Source organism: Doryrhamphus excisus, chromosome 3 (genome assembly GCF_030265055.1).
Source record: "Doryrhamphus excisus isolate RoL2022-K1 chromosome 3, RoL_Dexc_1.0, whole genome shotgun sequence".
NCBI lineage: Eukaryota > Metazoa > Chordata > Actinopteri > Syngnathiformes > Syngnathidae > Doryrhamphus > Doryrhamphus excisus.
Window position 1 is genome coordinate 18,420,799 of NC_080468.1, and position 19,905 is coordinate 18,440,703.

At 43.7% G+C, this 19,905-nt stretch overlaps 3 protein-coding genes across 8 annotated transcripts in view; 2 read left to right on the top strand and 1 right to left on the bottom strand.

Annotated features, from left to right (window-relative positions):
* Positions 1–1,610, top strand: part of sbf1 (SET binding factor 1) — a 35,645-nt gene extending 34,035 nt beyond the window's left edge. For both annotated transcript variants that reach the window (XM_058067283.1, XM_058067284.1), the window contains one exon: positions 22–1,610. In XM_058067283.1, the coding sequence (XP_057923266.1) occupies positions 22–120 (99 nt within the window). In that variant the 3' untranslated portion in view covers positions 121–1,610. The remainder of the gene's footprint in view (positions 1–21) is intronic.
* LOC131125604 (E3 ubiquitin-protein ligase Hakai-like) lies at positions 1,586–7,200 on the bottom strand. Its single transcript, XM_058067295.1, has 6 exons — positions 6,060–7,200; positions 4,701–4,865; positions 4,516–4,622; positions 4,302–4,385; positions 3,628–3,701; positions 1,586–3,554 (listed from the first exon to the last, which is right to left on the bottom strand). Exons 1-6 carry the CDS (start codon positions 6,070–6,072, stop codon positions 2,597–2,599), a joined length of 1,401 nt encoding a protein of 466 aa, XP_057923278.1. The 5' UTR covers positions 6,073–7,200; the 3' UTR covers positions 1,586–2,596.
* On the top strand, positions 6,150–18,179 carry ppp6r2a (protein phosphatase 6, regulatory subunit 2a). 5 transcript variants are annotated; one of them, XR_009129045.1, is made up of 24 exons: positions 6,151–6,894; positions 8,903–9,072; positions 9,316–9,570; positions 9,927–10,113; positions 10,613–10,750; positions 10,821–10,886; positions 10,965–11,077; positions 11,327–11,440; positions 11,525–11,651; positions 11,936–12,088; positions 12,170–12,394; positions 12,477–12,541; positions 12,641–12,756; positions 12,866–12,951; positions 13,526–13,606; positions 13,704–13,801; positions 13,890–13,947; positions 14,101–14,228; positions 14,303–14,427; positions 14,964–15,108; positions 15,208–15,468; positions 15,813–15,926; positions 16,799–16,925; positions 18,021–18,179. XR_009129045.1 is itself a non-coding variant. In XM_058067289.1 (23 exons), the coding sequence occupies exons 3-23, from the start codon at positions 9,344–9,346 to the stop codon at positions 16,845–16,847; spliced, it is 2,658 nt and encodes an 885-aa protein (XP_057923272.1). In that variant the 5' UTR covers positions 6,150–6,894; positions 8,903–9,072; positions 9,316–9,343; the 3' UTR covers positions 16,848–18,179. The 5 variants fall into 5 exon arrangements, 4 of the variants coding, with proteins under 4 accessions (XP_057923272.1, XP_057923269.1, XP_057923270.1 ...); XM_058067289.1 differs by having other exon boundaries at positions 6,150–6,894; positions 13,722–13,801; positions 16,799–18,179; XM_058067286.1 differs by having other exon boundaries at positions 16,799–18,179.
* Positions 18,180–19,905: the final 1,726 nt, after the last annotated feature.

A 19,905-nucleotide genomic window follows, 5' to 3' on the forward strand; every position in this document is an offset into this window, starting at 1 on the left:
CCTCTGTGCCCCACCTCCCAGCTCAAGACAACCAAACGAGTGTACAACTTCTGTGCCCAGGACAGCCTCAATGCTCAGCTATGGATGGACAGCATTCAGAGTTGCCTGTCAGACGCCTAGACGGGAGGCGGGATCTAGCATCCGTACGCCTCCTTCTGAGCTGCATCTGAAATAATATCTCAGTGTTTTTTCTTTTTTTTGTTATAAATTAAGAAAAAGAAGACAGGAAAAAAAGATGAAACATTCCACGGCATGAAGATTCTTCCCGACCCTCCTGTGAAATCTTACTAACGCTCCTTTCTTGCTTTACACGAAACACTCCGGGGAGGAATGACGGAGGAGCAGTGGTCGAAATTTTTTTTATTTTTTTTTTTTTACATTGAGCGCACTTATTTTTTGTGCTCTGTGACGGTTCATGAAGGATACTTTTTTCCCCCCACAATCTCACGCCAGTACCAGAGAAATACTGTGAAAGTCGCCATGGAGAGTGTTTACAAAGTGGACAAAACCTCCCTCCTTTCCGCAAACCACTAGATTTTAAGGGATGGAGTTCCTTGGTGACATTATGGGATGGGACAGACATAGGACAGCAGTGTTATGAGACGACATACTGTATGTCCGTTCTGGTTGCTGACTTTCCCACAAAAGTGCAAGACAAGCAGAAATGGTCATACATATGCAAGGACTGCGTCAAAATACTGGAATTCTCCCTTTAAATGTCTGCTCATCACCCGGTGTGTGTGTGTGTGTGTGTGTGTGTGTGTGTGTGTGTCTTCCACCTGTGTCGTCTGTTACTTAAATAAGCACACACGCACGCACTCATTAACAACCCCTGCCGCCCCTGCTTTGTAAAATATACTGCTGTCTTCGTTGAAGCATTTTATCTCCTTTTTGTATATACTACTCCAGATTTGTATGTAACGTTTATAGTCGTAATTTATTTAACTTCTCCCTCAAAAATGTTCCTCAAGCACCACTTTTTTAAGTTAGGAATTCAATGTGCCATTGGTTTATTTCTGTATTAATGTGACTAATGCTTTTTTTTTAAAACACCCATCTCCACACATTGTGTATGTGTGTGTGTGTGTGCGTGTGTGTGTGTGTGCGCGCGCGAGTGTGTGAAAGCCTGTTGGCGACTTTTTTTTTTTTAATGGCTGGTTGGATCAAAGTGTTGGTAGAACACGGTTGAAATAAATGTTCTCACACATGAATCTGCTGCTAATGACTTTCCACTAATGAGAAATCTAAAACTGGAAGGCTCTTATTTCATGTATGGATTGCATATCTTTGTGTGTGCATAAATGTATGATCTGCGTATACCGGGGGTGTGACCAGATGAGATGATACACAAGATTGGGTCTACAGCCAGTTTCTTCACCCAATCAGATGACAGATTCCTCTCACAGGGCCAGCTGGCCGGCCCCAGTGACATCAGTACATTTCTGTTCTGATGAGTTGATCTGAACTTTGACAAGCCAAGTTACGCCCAGACCAGCTGAGAAGGAGGAGGAATGACATATCTGGTGAGTAGATTTTGCTTATTTATATTTTGTCATGTTATTAGATAAATCCAGGTGAGGCTTCTATTTATACTCATTACACAGTTACCAATATAAGGGGACTTATATTGCCAATACAGTGTTGGTATTGCAGCAATCCGACCTTATATATGTTGTGGTGTGGTGTTTCATTTTGCAGAGTGCGCCAGCATAGTCCAATGCTAACTTTGACGGTAATTATGGCTCAAATCCTGACCAGGCATTAAAATATTTACTTTTCCTTTTTTTTTTTTGCAGTGTCTGCCAGAAAGAATTGTGTGCTGAAGATAGGCCCAGGTACCAAATGCGCCGCCCGCCCCTGCTGTATAGTGCATATATATGTTATATACTGTACAGTAGTTGGAATTTTCACCTTAATTCAACTACATCAAATCTTCATACCAAACCATGTTTGTTCATCTTAAATCTTATGCTCCATTTATCATAAATCTTAATTTTCTTTTTAGAATTTGAAAAAATACAAAATACGCAGTGTTCCGAAAGTGATGTTCAAAGTGGAATGGTTCAAAGTTGGGGGAAGTGACCACTATATTCCCAATGCCCAAGTTTGCGGGTTAAGAGGATCACAACAGGTGAGCTTTTTCAGTGCTAACCACGTGTTTATTCCTGACATTCACTTAAAAGCCAACATTAAAATAACCGCTGCAACACAAACTTTCTCGTCAACAGATATATCCCAAAGGTAATTTCACCGAAATGTTTTCTTGGAATGCTCTTTTGAAAAACAAACAGCCTACGTCATGGGCCTTTCTATCAAGCTCAAGATGAGATGGAATATTGGAATATTAATGCTAAACATTTATTCAAACACCTTTCAAAAGTACCGAGCTCAGCTGACATCCAGAAAATGTACGGTAAGCATTTTATTTTTTTGAAATAGGGGATGGGATGTTTTCCAAGTAACTAAAATGCAGCACACACTCTCACGTGGCAGTTTTATCAGAATAAAAGTCTACATCCTGTAACCCTGAGGTTGAGCATCACATTTCTTCATCCAAGTGGTGTGGAACACCGATGATCGATGGCCGATGATCACTTTACTGATAATAAGGTCGGTAGCGGCTTTGATCTGGGTGGTGTGGTCCGGGCCCGGGAGGGGGCCCCTGCATCCGAGGAGGCGGCGGCCCTCTGGGAGCGGGCCACATTCCAGGACTGAGACCACCTGGTTGGTTAAAGGGTGGGCTCAGGGTGCCCTGGTCTTCGGGGAACTGCTGCATGGAGTTGGGATTGTAGTGATGGGGTGGGGGGGCGTTTACTGGGGGTCCGCTGTGTTGTGGTGGAGGTCCCGGAGGTGGGTGGTTCATGTAAGGGGGCATTTGGCCCATAATGTGCCCTGGTGGTGGGGTGATTGGAGGCGGGGCTGCGGACATTGGTGGAGGCGGGGCCTGGTTGTACACCTGGGGCGGGTGCTGCATGGGGTGGCTGATGGGTGGCGGTGGCGGAGGCGGGGGCCCAAAGTGCTGCTGGGGCGGCGCCATCATGTGGTGAGCGTGGGACACGACAGGCGGCTGTCCGGGATAGTCCCCAGGCCGGTGATGGGGGGGCTGACCTGGGCCCGGAAGCGGCTCCCTGGAGTCATCCTGGATCGGCACGGTGATGAGATTGCTGTGCTTGCGTGTCGTCACCGTGGCGATGCGGTACGTCTCGGGGCCGTGAGGGGGAGGTGGTCCGTCGTGAGGGGGCGGCGGCTGACCGTAGGGGTCGTGGCCACCATGCTGGAGTGGGTTGGGGAGGTGAATGTGGTTTTTGGTCATATGGGGAGGAGGAACGCGGAACCTATCGGGGACGTCGGATCCAGGGGGCATGTGCATGGGGTCCTGGCGGCCGGAGGAGGACTTGGCGGCCCTCAAGTGGCGATGGTTGACGTGGGCCTGCAGGTCGCGCTGGGACAGGTAGGTGCGCTTGCATCCCGACACGATGCTGCACATGTAGAGGGAGCCGCGTTGGCACTGCTCGATACGCTGCACTGCGTCCGTGCATCTGTACAGGTTGAGACTGAAAACAAACGCATTTTAATAAAGCTAAATATGAGCAAGCGTGGCCGTGCTCATCTTGTCCAGTGGCTCACCCAGGACACATCTTGTCTCCTTTCTTCTCATGCAGCAAAGCACAGTCGTAGCAGAACACGTGTTTGCAGGGAATCTGGGGGCAGCCACAGAGAAAATGACATTTTTATTACGGAATAATGGATCCGTCTATGGCGACCGACTCAGTCCTGGTCCACCGCGTTCTCATTACGACCGACTCAGTCCTGGTCCACCGCGTTCTCATTACGACCGACTCAGTCCTGGTCCACCGCGTTCTCATTACGACCGACTCAGTCCTGGTCCACCGTGTTCTCATTACGACCGACTCAGTCCTGGTCCACCGTGTTCTCATTACGACCGACTCAGTCCTGGTCCACCGCGTTCTCATTACGACCGACTCAGTCCTGGTCCACCACGTTCTCATTATTACTATAAAAAAGTACCTGCTTAAATTGACATTGACCGCTTATTACAACATTACATATGAGACCCAAAGAAGTCATTTGTCTGAAAACTGCCTGTTCATACTGCAAGACTTCATGTTGTTGTATTTTCATTAGGACACCAGGTTTTTGTATCAAAGTCACTGATGCCAGCGTATCCAGTAGTAACCAGACGAAGAAACTCAGAGCCGGTCTTCGTCTAATGCGGTCAATTGGTTCCAGACCCGACCTACGATATGAGACCTTTAAGACAAAATCATGGAGATACGTACCATCCGTCCGTACAGCTGGATGGGAAGCCCACATTTGTCACAGAAGTGGATTGGGACTTCATCTCTTTCGCCGATTAAATTCAACTGTTGCCAAATGGAGAAGAGGTGAGAATAATGGGTCGTGAAATCAATAATCACATGAAATATACGTTTCACTTAATAATATGCTGATGCGGTGCAGTTATACAGCACTCGATGTTCACATCAAACATACCTTATAATCCCACACGAGTGGCTGTGGGTATCTCCTCTGGCCAGCAAACACATCTCCAGCTTTACTCCCACAATCAAACCTATCCTCTTGTTTGAAGCCAAAGTTATCTGTGAAAGGCAAATATGCAAATTAGCCAAGACAAACGAGATTCTTAGTAGTGATCCAAGTCTGCGGTACAAACGCACCATCTTCCGCAGCATCGCTTTTCAGGGGCCTGTTGCCGGGTCTCTGGACACGGGGTGGGGGCTTGATCCTTAAGGGCTGCTTGGATATGAGCTTGATGGGGATGCGTCTGCGTACATCCGGTCCACCCAGACTCCCAGAGCCGTCGCTTCCTTGAAGATCATTGTCTGTCGAAGGTGGGTAAATACCATCACAAAACACCTTAGCACCAACTTTGTAGCTCATCATTACAACATAGTAAATATGACCCCCCCCCCCCACACACACACATAGTAATCCCTTGTTCATCACGGTTAATTCAGGTTCCAGACTATTTTCTAATGGTATGAAAAACCTGTTTACAATCTTCTAAGTATGTAGTTTTTTTTTTTACATTAGAGCCCATATAGTCACCTTTACACTCCTATTACCCAATAGAGTAGATATAATCACGGAACATAAGCCATTTAAGTCACAAATAAAACGTCTGCTTGTGTCACAGTAAATGTAAACTACAAGACCATTGTGGTGACTAGACAGACGTGTGGAGGGCAGGATATGATGTCAGGGTTCAGGGTCGTTTTAGCTGGTGATGGGTTATAGTCACAACAGTAGCCTGTGTAATTATTATGATTATCGTGTTATTACTGTGCCTGTTGTGACATAATTGACAACCATTAAGATAACATCTCATTTCACTTTAATGGTCATTTGCAATAAACTTGTAAGCTTACTCAAAGAAAACGGTCTCACTCTCTTTTCTTCTTTTGCATTTGGAAGCTCTACTTGGAACCTCTAAGGTCCAAAAGTGCAAAAACGTGATTGCCATTTTCAACTGATTTTAACATTTTAATCATGAGTACATTGTAAATTGTGTTTTTAAAAAGCATATAATCCAACCAAATGGGTAATCAGTCGATTAGGGCAATAAAAGAAACGAGCTGCAGGACAGAACTTGCCCCGGGTGCACACTTTGGGCAATCCTGCTGTAAGCTAACAGGGCAGTGCTAGATTGTTAGCATTAACATACCATTCGCGCCAACAACACTAACTTAGCCACCAAATTAAGCATTTTACAGTGGGTAATTTCCACAATTCGGTGTGCTTCTGCTGACGGGTCAACGTGTTTTGCGGTGGTAAATTCAGTAATTGTTTAATTATTGTCTTAACTTATGCGAACACTAGCATCACTTCGCCAGTTAAGCTAGCCTGGCCCACGCTAAATGTAACCCTGCTACTTTGAAAGATATCGACATGATTCAGTACAACTACTCACTTTGTGGTTAATTGTACTCCCCTATGATATATAATTATTCCAAATATCGCTAAAATAACACTACCGTGTTCGGAAGGGGTGAAGAAGAAAAACTAATAACACTTACCGCTTTGGTCCATGATCCAAGCGAGCAAGTGCAATGCATTGTGGGATATTAGGGGGAGGACGGAAGGGTACAAGAAGGAAGGGAGGGGAGGACACCTAACGTCACTCTTTTCTGTTAAGTACTGAGAATTCGTTACAAAGTACACAATTCGAGTTGAGCAGAAATGCTTCTTGCAACTTTAGTCGCCCGACAGCAGTGTATGTGTCAACAAATTTGGCGATTAGAGAAAAACAAGCACATCTTAGTCACTAATGATTTAATCTTAAAATAAACTACACACATACTCGTACTTTTAATATTTCCTCACATTGTGAAATTGTCATACGTCAATACACCTGATATGTAGTGTTAACTTAATGAAAAACGCGAAAATGCTCAGTTCGCCGTCCAATGCACGTTCCCGCGCACGACGACTGCGCGTCCCCGAACCCATGTCGCCATTTTGATTCGAAAAAATATGACTGAGTTTTTCCTGCTTTGCATGCTAAACTTAGAACCGCGTTCGTGTACGACTCGAACACGCTTTATTTGAAATAACAAGTGTTTCTGTCAGTGCCGGGGAGTCGATAGGGTTCGATAAGTGTCTTTGGAGCGATTTTAAAAGGGCACATTTGACTCGGCTAACTTGAGCAAGCTAGCAAGCAGCCGCTCGCTGTCGCAGGCTGACCCTCTCTTCAAAACAAATCACTATTCGCTTACAGGCTAACGTATGCTAGCTAACGCGGCGAGCTAATTGTTAGCTCGGCAGCTAGTGACTAAGGGATTGGCTGCTGGATAGTAAAACTACAACATCATAACGCAGACGAACAGAAACGAACGGGATTTTAAATAACAGGTAAGTTCTGGGATGGGTGTAATGTGTTTGCTTTGTGTTCGTTCGCGGCAACTCCTCCGCTAGAAAGTTGAAGCCAAAGTTGTGAAGCGGTCGTAAGTCGGCTAAATGCACAGCGGCGTTAACCGCGGTTGCTAATTAGCTTCCGTGCTACTTGACCGAAATGAGGAACTGTAGCTAGCCTCGGCTAACTCATTCTTGCATCGAATAAGTTGCTTTAAAAGCACACACGTTAGCATACCAGCTAATGGACTAAGTTAGCCAAATTTAACGGCGTAAGTACGGTTAACTCAACCTCGGCGCCATTGGAGTGGGGGAGGTAATTAAGTCCGGTGCCGTCTGTGTGGACATATTATTATTTTTAACTATTTTTTTGCTGAATTTCAACCGCCGATATGCTTCTAAAAGTAAGCTATCTCATCGACGAAAGCGGCCATTCGGTGTCGGTTGAGGCCAGCAGGAGCTACTGAGCCATGTGCCGTTAACGGTAATGTCACATTGTGTGTAGTTAAAATATACATGAAGCTACGTTTACACAAACAATCACGCTGAAATGTAGGATTGCTGTTATATTAGTCGCTGTTATAATTCGGGTAAAGTAAAAGTAAACAGGAATGCGCGACCCCTTCGGTTGTCATTTGAGGCCAAGTTTAAACTGGTATGTATACCTTTCAAAACAGCACTATTATCGGTCTCATTCTGAGACTCTTAAAAGTATAAACTAGGGTTGCAGATTTCCCCATCTTTGTAGTATTCTAACGCTTTGGTCAAGCCATTTACAAACACTGAGTGCAGACTTGGAGTAATTTCAGTGTAGCTCACCTCAGTGGATAGCTGCAGTATAAAGTAGGGGCGATTACTTGCTCAGGCATTTAATTGTATCTTTTGTACAAAAAAAATAATTAAGTTGTGTCTGTTTACTCTGAGATAGTCAACAGATTCCCCTTCACTTTCCAAGCTGTCCAATTACAGTTTGTCTGCAATAATATGTACCCTTTCACTCTTGTTCACTTTTATTATTGTGCAACGATTTTATGCACTTTGTGGATAGTTTTAGTTGAAGTTGCTGCTAGTGTGGTCTATTTTGGATGCTAAAGTCAAGCATTTGCCTTCCAGTTGGGTGTCCACAGGGAGCACTCGGTAGGTTATTATTGCACTTGTGTACTCTGTAAATGTATGCCAGATGGACGCTGCAACTGCTGCTGCAGCACAGGACCTCCACAGGCCAAAAAAAGGAGGAAACGGTTTGATTTCCTCCGGCAGTTTTACCTTCTGCAATCAACAGTTGGTTGCATGGCGTTTGCAGAGCTAATGCTGTTGTATTTTGGTTCCACTCTTGAGTTAGGCGTCCTCTGTTTGCCTCCATAGTAACCGCTCGAGGGAAACAGACTTGAATGTGCTTGCTTTGCAACAACTCCAAAAGCTTTTATAATTATAGTTGTCTTTCTTGTGCACCAGCATTCGATGCTAGACAACCTGAGGTGTTGATTAAATCCTGTTCAGCAGTTGTCCTCTCAGTGATGAGTACAGTGTGTATGCTTTTCGCTCACCGTAAGCTGCCTGAAATGTCTTTCAAGCCACCTTAACAACCTCCCTGTTATTTTACATTATATTATTATTTTTGTACATTTCAATTATTTTTATTGTGTATTTTTGAAGATTGTCAGACAATTTCCATCGATGTACAGTCCAACAAAGTATCGAATGCAAGATAAGGACAATGGGTAAAATGAACCTAAAACTCATGTTAATGTGCAGTAAGTGTTCATTTTTAAAATTGATATGCTGTCATAGTATAGATATATGATTCCATATCATTCCATGATATGATTATGTTTTATTAATGTCACGTGCCTATCCCTAAAGGCAGCCAAGGGCCTCTTAACTGGGGGTACCAGTAGTAGTACTAGTCCTAATGCAAGTATGACTAATTAGTGCACAAATATTTGTTTTGTCTTGTTGCTAACAGTTTAATATATGTACATCTTTGTTGTCCACCCCTGCTTTACAGGTTATGGTGAGCCTCCCATTGTCTCATCTCCTAAAGAGGCCTGTGTTTTAAAAGGAGACCCATGCTGATAAATGCCAGGCCTCGCCACGCTTTCTGTCGTCTGCACGAACACAAATGCCTGCCTGCCCGTGGGGGAGGTCTGATTAAAGATATCCACATTTCATTCACTGGTATGTGTGAGCACACAAATGCACCTATGAGCTCCTCTTGTAGGGCTCCACGTCAAAAGTTACAAATGGGTTTCACACATGGGTGATAAAGGTAAAAGCAAGATGGTGTCAAAGTACTGTATACAGTATATACAGCCTCACTATGTTTTGACATGGATGCTTGGGGATTTACGATAAGCTCTCGTTTGTCATTCTGATGTCAGTTATGTAGCATATTGTTGTCTGGGTCCAAATTTCCCCCAGGGCTGTTTCTCCCAACCCGGCAGCCATCATGTTTTGGAAGTTTGACCTACACACCACGTCCCACATCGACCAACTGCTTGACCGAGAGGACGTGACGCTGAGGGAGCTGATGGAGGAGGATGATGTCCTGCAGGAGTGCAAGGCCCAGAACCGTCGTCTGCTCCTCTTCCTCTCCCAGGACCACTGCATGCAGGAGCTGGTCAATCTCATCACCACAGAGCCATCCGCAGACCTGGAAGAGAGGAGCCGCTTTAAGTAAGTAACAAGAACACTGTTGGGAATGACAATGAGTGATGAGAGAAAACAATATAGAGGCTGCTGTGGCTGTACAACATTAATTAATTCCTCCCCAGTTAGTAATAACGGTGGTGTAAGTGCTGGCCAGCTAGTTGCAGGTGAAGTATAGGGAATTATGCCCAAGTCCAGCACAGTTGAAAGGATCCAGTGTGAGTGTGCCCTGAAAGTCTTGGTTGTTGGTGCTTAATAAGTTATGCTATTTTTTGCATCGTCATTTAATGTACATTCCTGTTACATTATGTTAGGGTTCATATAGTCGGAAAATACCAGAGACTACCAAGACTGTGTGTAATTGTCCTCACTTCTTCTTTAAGGCTTCCCAACATTGCGTGTGAGCTCTTGACCTCAGATGTGTCCATTATCAACGATAAGCTGGGTGGCGAAGAGTCTCTCCTCGAGGTGCTGTACCACTTCCTGGAACAGGACCCACCCCTGAACCCTCTACTTGCCAGCTTCTTCAGCAAAACCATTGGCAATCTCATTGCCAGGAAAACTGAAGAGGTACATTAGTGTAGAAATGCATTACATCATATCAGACTGGATTATGCTTCAATGTATTAAATACGCCATCCCCTCCAACGGCATCTTGATTTTTAGCTCTGTATCAAAGTTGAGCTTGTGATGTGCAATTCTCTGAAATGCTAAGGGCGATGTGACTACAGAGCGTCAACTCCATGGCATTGCTGCCTTGGAACTTATTGAATATTTAGCTTGAGAGTGAACAATGGCAATTAAAAAGAGACAAAGTCTTACTGGAGCGGGAACTAAGTGCATCATATTGTAAATGGTAATAGAGCACAATTTGTACACAAATGCAATACGCAATATGCAATTCAAAGTGTTTTAGAAACAAGAATGGATGGCTTGGAGGGGGAGGAGCCAGCCGAAGTAGTGTTTGCTGACGCTTTGATACAGGAGTATAAACCAGGCTTTAATGGGAGGTGTTTCTAAACTTTCAGTTTGTCTGCCACATGGCGTAATCTTAATCTTCTGCTCTCAGGTGATCACCTTTCTCAAGAAAAAGGAAGGCTTCATTGGTCTGGTGCTGAAACACATAGATGCATCGGCTATGATGGACTTGTTGCTTCGCCTCATCAGTTGTGTGGAGCCTGCCCCCTTGAGGCAGGAAGTCCTCCATGTAAGCTCATCAATTTCATTTATTGTGAGGGTATTGATTCTCTGAAATACACATATTTTTTTTCACTAAGTGGCTGAATGAAGAGAAGCTGGTTCAAAGACTCATCGAGCTTATCCATACTGGTAAAGATGAGGAGGTAAGGGTCTTAAGGTTATTTTGATGCTATTTTTATATGCATAGTCTTATTCCCCGTTGGTTTGTTTTTCACCCCCAGAGACAATCAAATGCATCCCAAACACTTTGTGACATCATCCGCCTTAGCCGTGACCAGGCCAATCAGATGCAGGAGAACATGGAGGCTGATCCACTATTGGCTGTGTTAGAATCGTAAGTCATTAAAATGGCGTACAAATGAAATAGTATGATTGTTCCTTAGTGATGAGAGATACCACTTCTTTCAGATATAATACTGAGTAAAAATCAGGCCGCTATCGATGCTGACACTTTCTAAAGCTACACTTAATGTGTCTGGAAAAAGTAGTGTATTTCAAATCATAGCCTAGTTCATAGCAGCAATATTTTGATATGAGTTTGTCTGTAACATTTGTCACACAAAAAACCTATCATTTATTTCAGACAAGAAACTGTAGCAGGTCTCCTCAAGAACATGTTTGAGGGGGAGAGGAATGAGGCTTCCATCGTTAACGGAACTCAAGTGCTACTTACCTTACTGGAGACCAGGAGGTCCGGGTAAGTGTGTGGTCTTACCAAATACGGCAAATGGTGAAAGGAAGTGAAGGCTCATCATGAATGTTTGTCTTCCCTTGTCCACAGGTTGGAAGGGCTGATGGATCTGTATTCTCAGGGTTATGAAAGGTCTTACACTGTCAACAGCAGTATTTTAAATGCCATTGAGCCCCATTTAAAGGATTTCCAGCAGCTTCTTCTGGATCCCCCAAAGGTAAAGTACTATGCTGTTAGGTCGACGAAAAGGAAATACAATCTTATTTGATTGTGTATGATTGCAAGCAAATTAGAGCCCCTACTAAGTAGTAAGCTGGTGCAAAAAATACAAACATACATTTCAGTGTACAATAGTCTTTTTTTTTTTTTTTTTTAACCAGTAGTGCTCATAAAATACACTTGTACATTATTTTAACAGCTTTTTCAGTGTTTAGACTTGTCAACAAGTGTGTTTATATTAGTGTGACATTAGTCATGTAGTTTTTCTTATCCCATCCACAGAAAGGTGCAATACTGACCACCGTTGGCGTTCTAGATCAGCCACTGGGGAACGCTCGCCTTCATGTGGCTCGTCTCGTGGCAGCCCTTCTCCAGACCACTTCTCCCAGTATCTGCCAGCAGCTCTGCAACCTTGGCACCATGGACCTACTACTGGTTGGTTCAGCCTCATTTGAGCCTGCTTTTCACCTTCTGAAGCTGGATCGTAACTAATCCATATGTCCCCCCCCTGCGCAGGATCTGTTCTTCAAATACTCGTGGAATAACTTTTTGCACTTCCAAGTTGAGCTCTGCGTGGCAGCCATCCTGAACCACCCTTCCTCTGAGGAGCGGCTCAATGCGAGTCTGCAGAACCACAACGGGAAGCTGACTGTATCACCCACTGATGCTCACAATGAGGCAGCAGAGACAGGCGGGACTAGTGACCCACAGACCTCCATCCATAACGCCCTTGTGGCACATGTAGGTGGCTTGAACAGCTCATTGTCCTGCAGCAACATGCATGGATTTAAGACCTTGTTCTTTTTCTTTGTCAAATGTGCAGCTTTTCCAAAAGTGTCGATTGGTACAAAAGATCCTCGATGCCTGGGAGGAGAATGATAAAATACAGTAAGCATGTTTTGGCAAATGTCATATTAGTGTCACATACCCGCTGGACATAGAATCAGTGTTTCCATGTTATGGAAACCATGTGGCTGTGACTTCCAGGTCTGAGGGTGGTACCAGAAGAGGCAACATGGGGCATCTGACCCGAATTTCCAACATGGTGGTCCAGAACCTGGAGAAAGGACCAGTACAGGCCCAAATCGCTGACCTCATCAAAGGTAAACATAGACTGACATAGACAGGGATACCTTTTTGACTTGAATGTTTTCAAAACGAGAGTATCTCTGGTGCTGGGTGATTATTTACTTCTGGTTTCTTGTAATGCAGAGCTGCCAGAAGACTGCAGAGGTCGCTGGGAAAGCTTTGTGGATGAGACGCTCCGAGAAACTAACAGGAGGAACACGGTAGAACTGGTGAGAGGTTTATGGTATTTTGTTGCTCATCATCAAGTTATGTTGTGCTGCCCTCACCTAAGGCAGAAACATCTTTGACAGCATAGGGAAAAGATAAATTCATGTGAATTAATGGAGAAGGAGCCTGTAGCAGTATAACTCAGGCATTCAAACCTGTGCCGGCCTAAACTACAATAAAGTGGCAGGCTAAGACGCCATAAGCTCTTTAAAATACAATGGTGCCTGACCATGAACAGATTTGTGGGTGAGACTCAGCATTTTAAATGTATGAGAAATGGGGCATCTTGGTTCTATTCGGTGCATGTGCAGCAGCATTCTGCTACCTGCTGCATAAGAGACTCCTGTTATTGATCATATGTTCCTGTGGAAATCACTTGAACATGTAATTAAAAAGTAACAGTATTTTATTGTTTTTGTCTTCTTGCAACCAACCTGGGCTAGTTGCCCAGGTTCTTAGCAATACACATTAAAAGACAACATTACAACCCGTGTAGAAAGCCAATCTTACAGAACCTATGTTAAACCAGTTTTTTGGTTGATCTAAGGATGTGTGTGTGCGCTCTGTGTCCTCCAGGTGAGCACACACAACATGCACTCGTCCAGTGAGGATGACGACATGGAGAGCCCCTTTCCTAACGACCTGTCACTCCAACAGGTAGGGTAGACGCTCTTAAAAACAAATTCATAACTAGAATTAGACAATAATAAACACAGTAGCGTTACCCTAAAAGGTGTCCCTCTGACCTTCCCAGGCTTTCTCTGACTATCAGATTCAGCAGATGACCGCCAACTTTGTGGATCAGTTTGGGTTCAACGACGAGGAGTTCAGCGAACATGATGAAAACATCAAGTGAGTGGGACATTGTTGTGTTGCAATATTCCCTGCCCCATACATTTTTTTCGTCATGATAACATTCTCTTTTTCTTTTTTTTTTCAGCGCCACATTTGACAGAATTGCAGAAATAAACTTCAATTTAGATTCTGATGATAACAGTGTAAGTGTGCGTCTTTTGTTTATGACACAGCCGCCCCTAATTTTCTTCTTCAAGTTGCCATGACAACTGTGGTCAGCATGTGTATGGCTCTACAGATCTGTGTTATTGTGTCACATGTCAGGCTAGTTTATTCATGTGTTGACGTGTTCACAGGCCAACGCAGCTGCTTTTGAGGCTTGTTGTAAAGAGAGGATACATCAGTTTGATGATGCTGATGAGGAAGAGGACATTTGGGAGGAGAAGGAAATCAACTATGCAACACAAGCTAAATCCAGAACAAGGTGAACAAGCTTCCTTGTCTATTTTAATTTCCTCACCATTCCACAAGTCATCTCAACATGTCTCCTCTCCTCAGGTTTGGGGTGTCCCAAACCTCAGAGGGAAGTTCCCGGAGCAGCCTGGAAAATGGCGGTCAAGAGCAAGACTGCGGCTCGGAATCGGATGAGGAGGACGACTTTGAACAGAACACATCAGACACAGGTGAGACAGTAGAACTAGGAGTGTCACAAGATCTCGTGAGACGAAAACGTGACAAGATTTCTTATTCAGAAACGTAGGTACTAGGCCTGGGGCAGTAATAAGCTCACAATAAATGAAAATGAACTTGACACTTCTCGTCCTCAATAGATTGCCATGTGTGTTTGCTTTTCTTGCATTCTTGCGGTTTTGTCCACAGAACAACGGCATGAACAGAGTGAGACCTTGGTGCAGGGTGCAGAAGAGTGGAACATATCTAATTAGTCAATTACAATGTATTGTAATTTTTTCCATATCTTGTGTATCATTTTGTGACACCCTGATGTAGAACACACATTGTTAACCGTTAAAATTGATACAAATTGAATAATTTTCCCATACTTTAATTTTGATTTGTTTTGTGATTTGTTTGTTTCATGGTAGAAAAACCAGGAACAGCAACGTGTAACAGTATTTCAGGGGGAATCGGGCCGTGCAAGGGGCGTCAACTTCAACACTTTTTTAACTCGTAGTACTATTTCTTTCTATCATGCTTCCAGGTCCTGGCTGGACAGCAAATTTCAGGGACTCTGAAGGGATCGCAGCATCCCAGACTCCATCAGGGTGGGACACGCCCCCCGGGAGTGGAACCGACACACAGGAAACGGGTTGGGCCAATTTCACGGCATTCCAGCCTTTCTCTAGGTAGATCAGTTTGACGCATTTCAATATGGTGCAGAAATACAACTCACGAGGAGCATATGTGGTCCATATATTTGTATTAAAGTGTCCCCCCCCCTCCAGCACAGAGACGGAGCCCAGGTGCAGCTCTCCTGTGGATGTCAGCAGTGACGCAGATAAACAAGCCAAACAAAATCACGAGGAAAGCACTCAAGCCTCTTCCTGCATTGGGCCGTCGGGGGACGGGAAGAAGGCTCCTCCCGCCGCCACAGACAGCAGCTCGTCTGGAGGATCAGACAGCGAGGAGGACGCCGCTACTCCCAACGCAGCTACCCTTATAGAATCCGCCAGCTCCCCCGGCAGCAAGACAGCTGACCTCGCAAGGTTCGATTTTCACTGGTGAAATCCCCTTTTTTGGATCAGTCCACTGCATGAAAAGCTTGAATGTGTGTAACCATCTATAATTGTAACAAGAACTACCACATTGACATAAATATAGACTCAACTAGGACTGTAAATTACTAGGCTCTTCTCTCCAACTCTGCAGAAAGTTCTTAAGTACAAGTTTGTAAATTGGAGGAATTTTCCCAGTCAATGTAGAAAAGTGCAGTGCTGATGTATTTACCAGTAACACCAGGGCATCATGGTTAACAAAGATGGTTTGGGAAGGAGCGGGCGATTTGGTGAATAAACCCTTAAGATGTCTGCTTGAACTTGTGTGTTTGCAGCGAGGCGAGTCCTGTGTGTCTGGAGAAACTCTCTCTGTCAGACCCTCCCGAGGCCTTGCAGCAGCAGCAGCAGCCAACTGACGATTCGCCCGTAACCACACAGACTGACAGGAAGTAAGTTCTTGCCAGCCAATGCTAACTAGCTAACCACAGAGCTAATTGCGGCACTCGACTGTGAAATAATTATGGACGCTGAAAACACTTTTCTAGTTTTACACGCTAATTAATTGATGCTAAAAAGCAACATTAATGGTTGGTCCCAGTGGTAGCTCGAGATTAGGGCCAGGATGGCTGTGTTCCATTATTGCTAATTTATTTCAAACATGCACACTAAGTTACACTAGTGCACATCACATATTTACAGTGGAACAATTGAGCATGTATGGAGAGTAGGAAGAAGCATAGCTTAACCTATCCTACCTCTTCTCTCATTAATACTTTTAATTCACATCCTGTATCTAAAGTTGTAAATGATGAAAGAAAAACTAAATCAGTCCATTCCAGAAGGTCTGACTCAATCTAAAACGGACTCTAACCAAGACAAGTTTTCCCATATAAAATATATATGTATTTTTTTACCCTGCGTTAATGGGAGCATTTACAGTATTCACACTGTAGATTGCATTTCAACATGTCTTCAATTTTGAAAATTGTATTGTGCTTTTTATTTTTAAATTGAATAATTTATTTGATTTTTGAAACTGTAGTGTAAAAACTTTTCCACTAGATGGAGTAAGTGCTCAAAGTGTACATAAAGTATAAAAAGGCTCAATTATTATAACTATTTATTTAACTATTGGTTTGAAGTGTATACATTTTTGGATCAAACTGAATAAATTGCTGTCCATGGCATAAAGGGACAAAAAAAACATCCAAAAAGATCTTTCGTGGGCTACATTGTGGAGGTCCAGAACCATGCGTGTTTAGCTTATTTTGACAGTTGAAATGAGTACTAGCTTTTTAATCATGCTCTTTGTGTTCCCCAGAGAGGAGACCCCACCACCCCAGGAAGTGGCCATCAATGGGCCAGTGTGAGTGCACAGGGGGTTAGCGGGTAGCGGCGGCGGCTGCAGCAGCGGGAGGTGATCCAAACAGTGACGGCGGCCGCAAACTGTAAGCCTCCTCCAGAGTGACTTCTTTAAAATAACCTCAGTGCGACTCCAGTGTTTTTACCGAATCACTCTGCCATGTTATTGGACCTGGACACTGCCAATCGACACCAGTAACGAGGCGGCGGAACGTGTACAAAAAAAGTATATATATATATTATACCAGAAAAAGGAGGACAAAACACAGAACAGCGTTTAGCGGAACTTCAAGCCTTTTTTCCCGATGTTGCACATGAATACGTGCGGTTTTAATGTAGCAGCAATCTTTGAGGGGGTAATAACAACATTATCATTATTTTTTTATGTCCGAAACTATTTCTCTCTTACTGGTGGAACCTGAAAGATAGGCTTTTACATTGTTGCCCCATGTCGGGATAGCACAGGCTACACTTTTTTAAATACGCCTCAATAATAACAATACTTTTGTGTGTGTGGGGGGGAGCACTTATTCAGCCATTTCCTGTCTGTTCTAGCACAAAATGTCATGGTTCCACCTTCACCGCTGCAAGCTGTCTCTCCTTCCTCTCAACCACATCTAGGTTTTACTATTTTTCTGTACCTTTTTTTTTTGGTTGCCGTTAAAGAATCATCTTTAGTCGTTGCCAGGTGTCTGAATGTGTCATGGTGGAGGTGGAGTAGGAGGAGGAGGGTTGATAAACAGAGCTCTAATAGTATTACTGTCTTTTGCTCATGTGCAATGATGTCAATTAGTCATTTGTAATTTAAATTCAGGAAAAAATAATCAAGCTAGCCGTCATTGTGTAGGTTTGCTTTATTTCATTTTTTTTCTCTTTCTTTTAGTGCATGTGTAAGCGACCTCGCTAGTGAGCTAAGACCTTCTGATTGTATTGACCTTAACCTCCCTCTTTAAATCAACCAATTATCTACCTAATATATCTGCATCTGCATCTACAGGTCAGTTTTTTAACCAGCTGTCTAAAATACTATTGTAGTCTGTTGCTCGCTCTCGCTCGCTCGCTCTCTCCACCAAGCACTAGATCATAGAATTATAAAAGAGTGGCATCTGAAAGGAGTAACGCTGTATTTTTTTTCTTTTCTTTTTTTTCTTTTAAATGTTTAATTTAATTTGATCTCCAAGCTGCAGGATTGGAAAAGAGGGCAGGTGCTGGGTTCAAGCAGAGCTCCGGGCCTCTTGGTGTACTTAAATCACTTGACAGTGATCAGGTTCTATGATTCATTGTTCATTCATTGTTCAAACTGAGAATTAAATGTGTCTGGTTGACCACATTAATACCAACGTGTTTCAGTGCCTTGGCGTCATTATTGGGGCGTCCCCGCGTGCTTTTAATGTGGGGTTTTATATGCTACTTTTCCCATTCTAACACCAGTTTTCATGTCTTTGGGATAACTGTCCTGTTGGAATGTCAGCAGCCTTCTCGCTGCCCAGGACCTCCACTTCCAAGATTGTCAATCAGGTTGCAAAGCATCCCAGGGAAGCTCATCTGCGAGTTCGTCGTCCTCAGCGAGGTCTCGACCTGATTGTAGTTTGTTGTTAGACAACTTGAGTGGGCAGATGCTCTCCCGCTGTAGAACAAAGTCCACCTCCAGCTCCTCTTGAGGAATTTGGTTCCACAACCCAAATTGTGGATTGAGGTGAGTCCGACGATGTCTAGTCAAATAGTCAAAATGTTTCAACTTCTCAGACCAGTGAGACAAGACATATTTAATATAACAGCTTATAACCACTGACAAGTTAAGATTATACACACACACACACACCCTTCCAGCATGGCTTTTGAGTGAACCAGTGTTGTCTACAGCTTTGGTATCAGCTACCTGAAAGCATACATTTAAAAAACTTTCATTTTCATTTCCTGATTACATATTCTGACTTAAATTCCTCACAGGAGGGTAGGATCTTAGTTTCTTACTTGCCACCCATTTTGCTCCCGTTTCCATGTTGTTTGTTGAACACGTGCAGCATGGCATCATGGGTGTTTGGGTAGAACATGGAAGTCTGAATGCCATCGTCAAAGAACATGCAGCTCCGGAGTTTGTCCACAAACATGCATGCTGTGAACACATCCAGAATGTACTTTGTTCCTTCCAAACAAATCTGTATGCAAACATTAAATATCACCATCACATGACCTAATGTAAACTTCCACATCAACACGTATGAACTCTTTGAGCGCCGGTGGAGAAAAGCAGCATGTGTTGCTTTACATGGAGCCTACATTTAAGTTCATATCAAACTGTCACCACCCATGTGGAACCCCACGGGGGCAGGGGTGTATTTGACCGTAGGTCTATCTAGTGTTTTCTCTTGAAAGATGGTTGTTGAAATGTAAGCAGTGTACATACTTTTTATAACCTGTTACCATTTTGAGTCCCTTGAGAGCGAAATGTCGAGAAAGGAGACTGCAGAAAAATCCGGAATCAGGCTGTGGAGTCCCACTTTAGGAACACTGATGTTGGGACTAAGCTCAGCGTTCCGGTCCACATGGAATGGAAGGTCTTCAGGCTCCTTTTAAAACGTGTCCATCTTCTTCTAAGATGGTAAGAACAGAAAGGGACTCAATCTCTGCCTCTTGTATTTGTCTTTTTTTCTACAACCTCCATCATTCCATCTCCCTGCTTCTGAAACAGGTACTTCATTTTTTTTCAGGGCCTTGTTTCGCTTTCTCAGAATCCTCAGACGGTTAAATCCAACCTGGAGCCAAAAAAAGTGTTGATTGGCGGTGAAGGAATAAAATCTGTCCTGATTATATATACAAACTCGACAAGCTTGTCCCGGAAAAACTTGATATTGGCAAAGAAGATGGGAGAAGGTATCCTGAAGTTTTTCACTCCCTTGGGTTCAAGTATCTGCAGGGAGACCAACCCATATGATAAATAGCGCTACATTCCCAAGCAGTTGAATAATGAATGACACGTACATGCCGCTAATCCTGATGATCCTTGTAGAGGTCAGTTCCTTGGATGTTGGCCAACAGAACCACGTGGACTGGTTCTGTAGAGTA

What these genes read in the sequence shown, in the direction of transcription:
- LOC131125604 (XM_058067295.1), bottom strand. An exon ending in AAGCGATGCTGCGGAAGATG is followed by an intron (nt 4,623 to 4,700) that starts GTGCGTTTGTAC and finishes TGCCTTTCACAG; the next exon opens with ATAACTTTGGCTTCAAACAA. An exon ending in GGAGACAAGATGTGTCCTGG is followed by an intron (nt 3,555 to 3,627) that starts GTGAGCCACTGG and finishes GTTTGTTTTCAG; the next exon opens with TCTCAACCTGTACAGATGCA.
- ppp6r2a (XM_058067286.1), top strand. Translation starts at nt 9,344, where the DNA reads ATGTTTTGGAAGTTTGACCTACACACCACGTCCCACATCGACCAACTG. An exon ending in ACGACCTGTCACTCCAACAG is followed by an intron (nt 13,607 to 13,703) that starts GTAGGGTAGACG and finishes TGACCTTCCCAG; the next exon opens with GCTTTCTCTGACTATCAGAT. An exon ending in CAAGCTAAATCCAGAACAAG is followed by an intron (nt 14,229 to 14,302) that starts GTGAACAAGCTT and finishes TCCTCTCCTCAG; the next exon opens with GTTTGGGGTGTCCCAAACCT.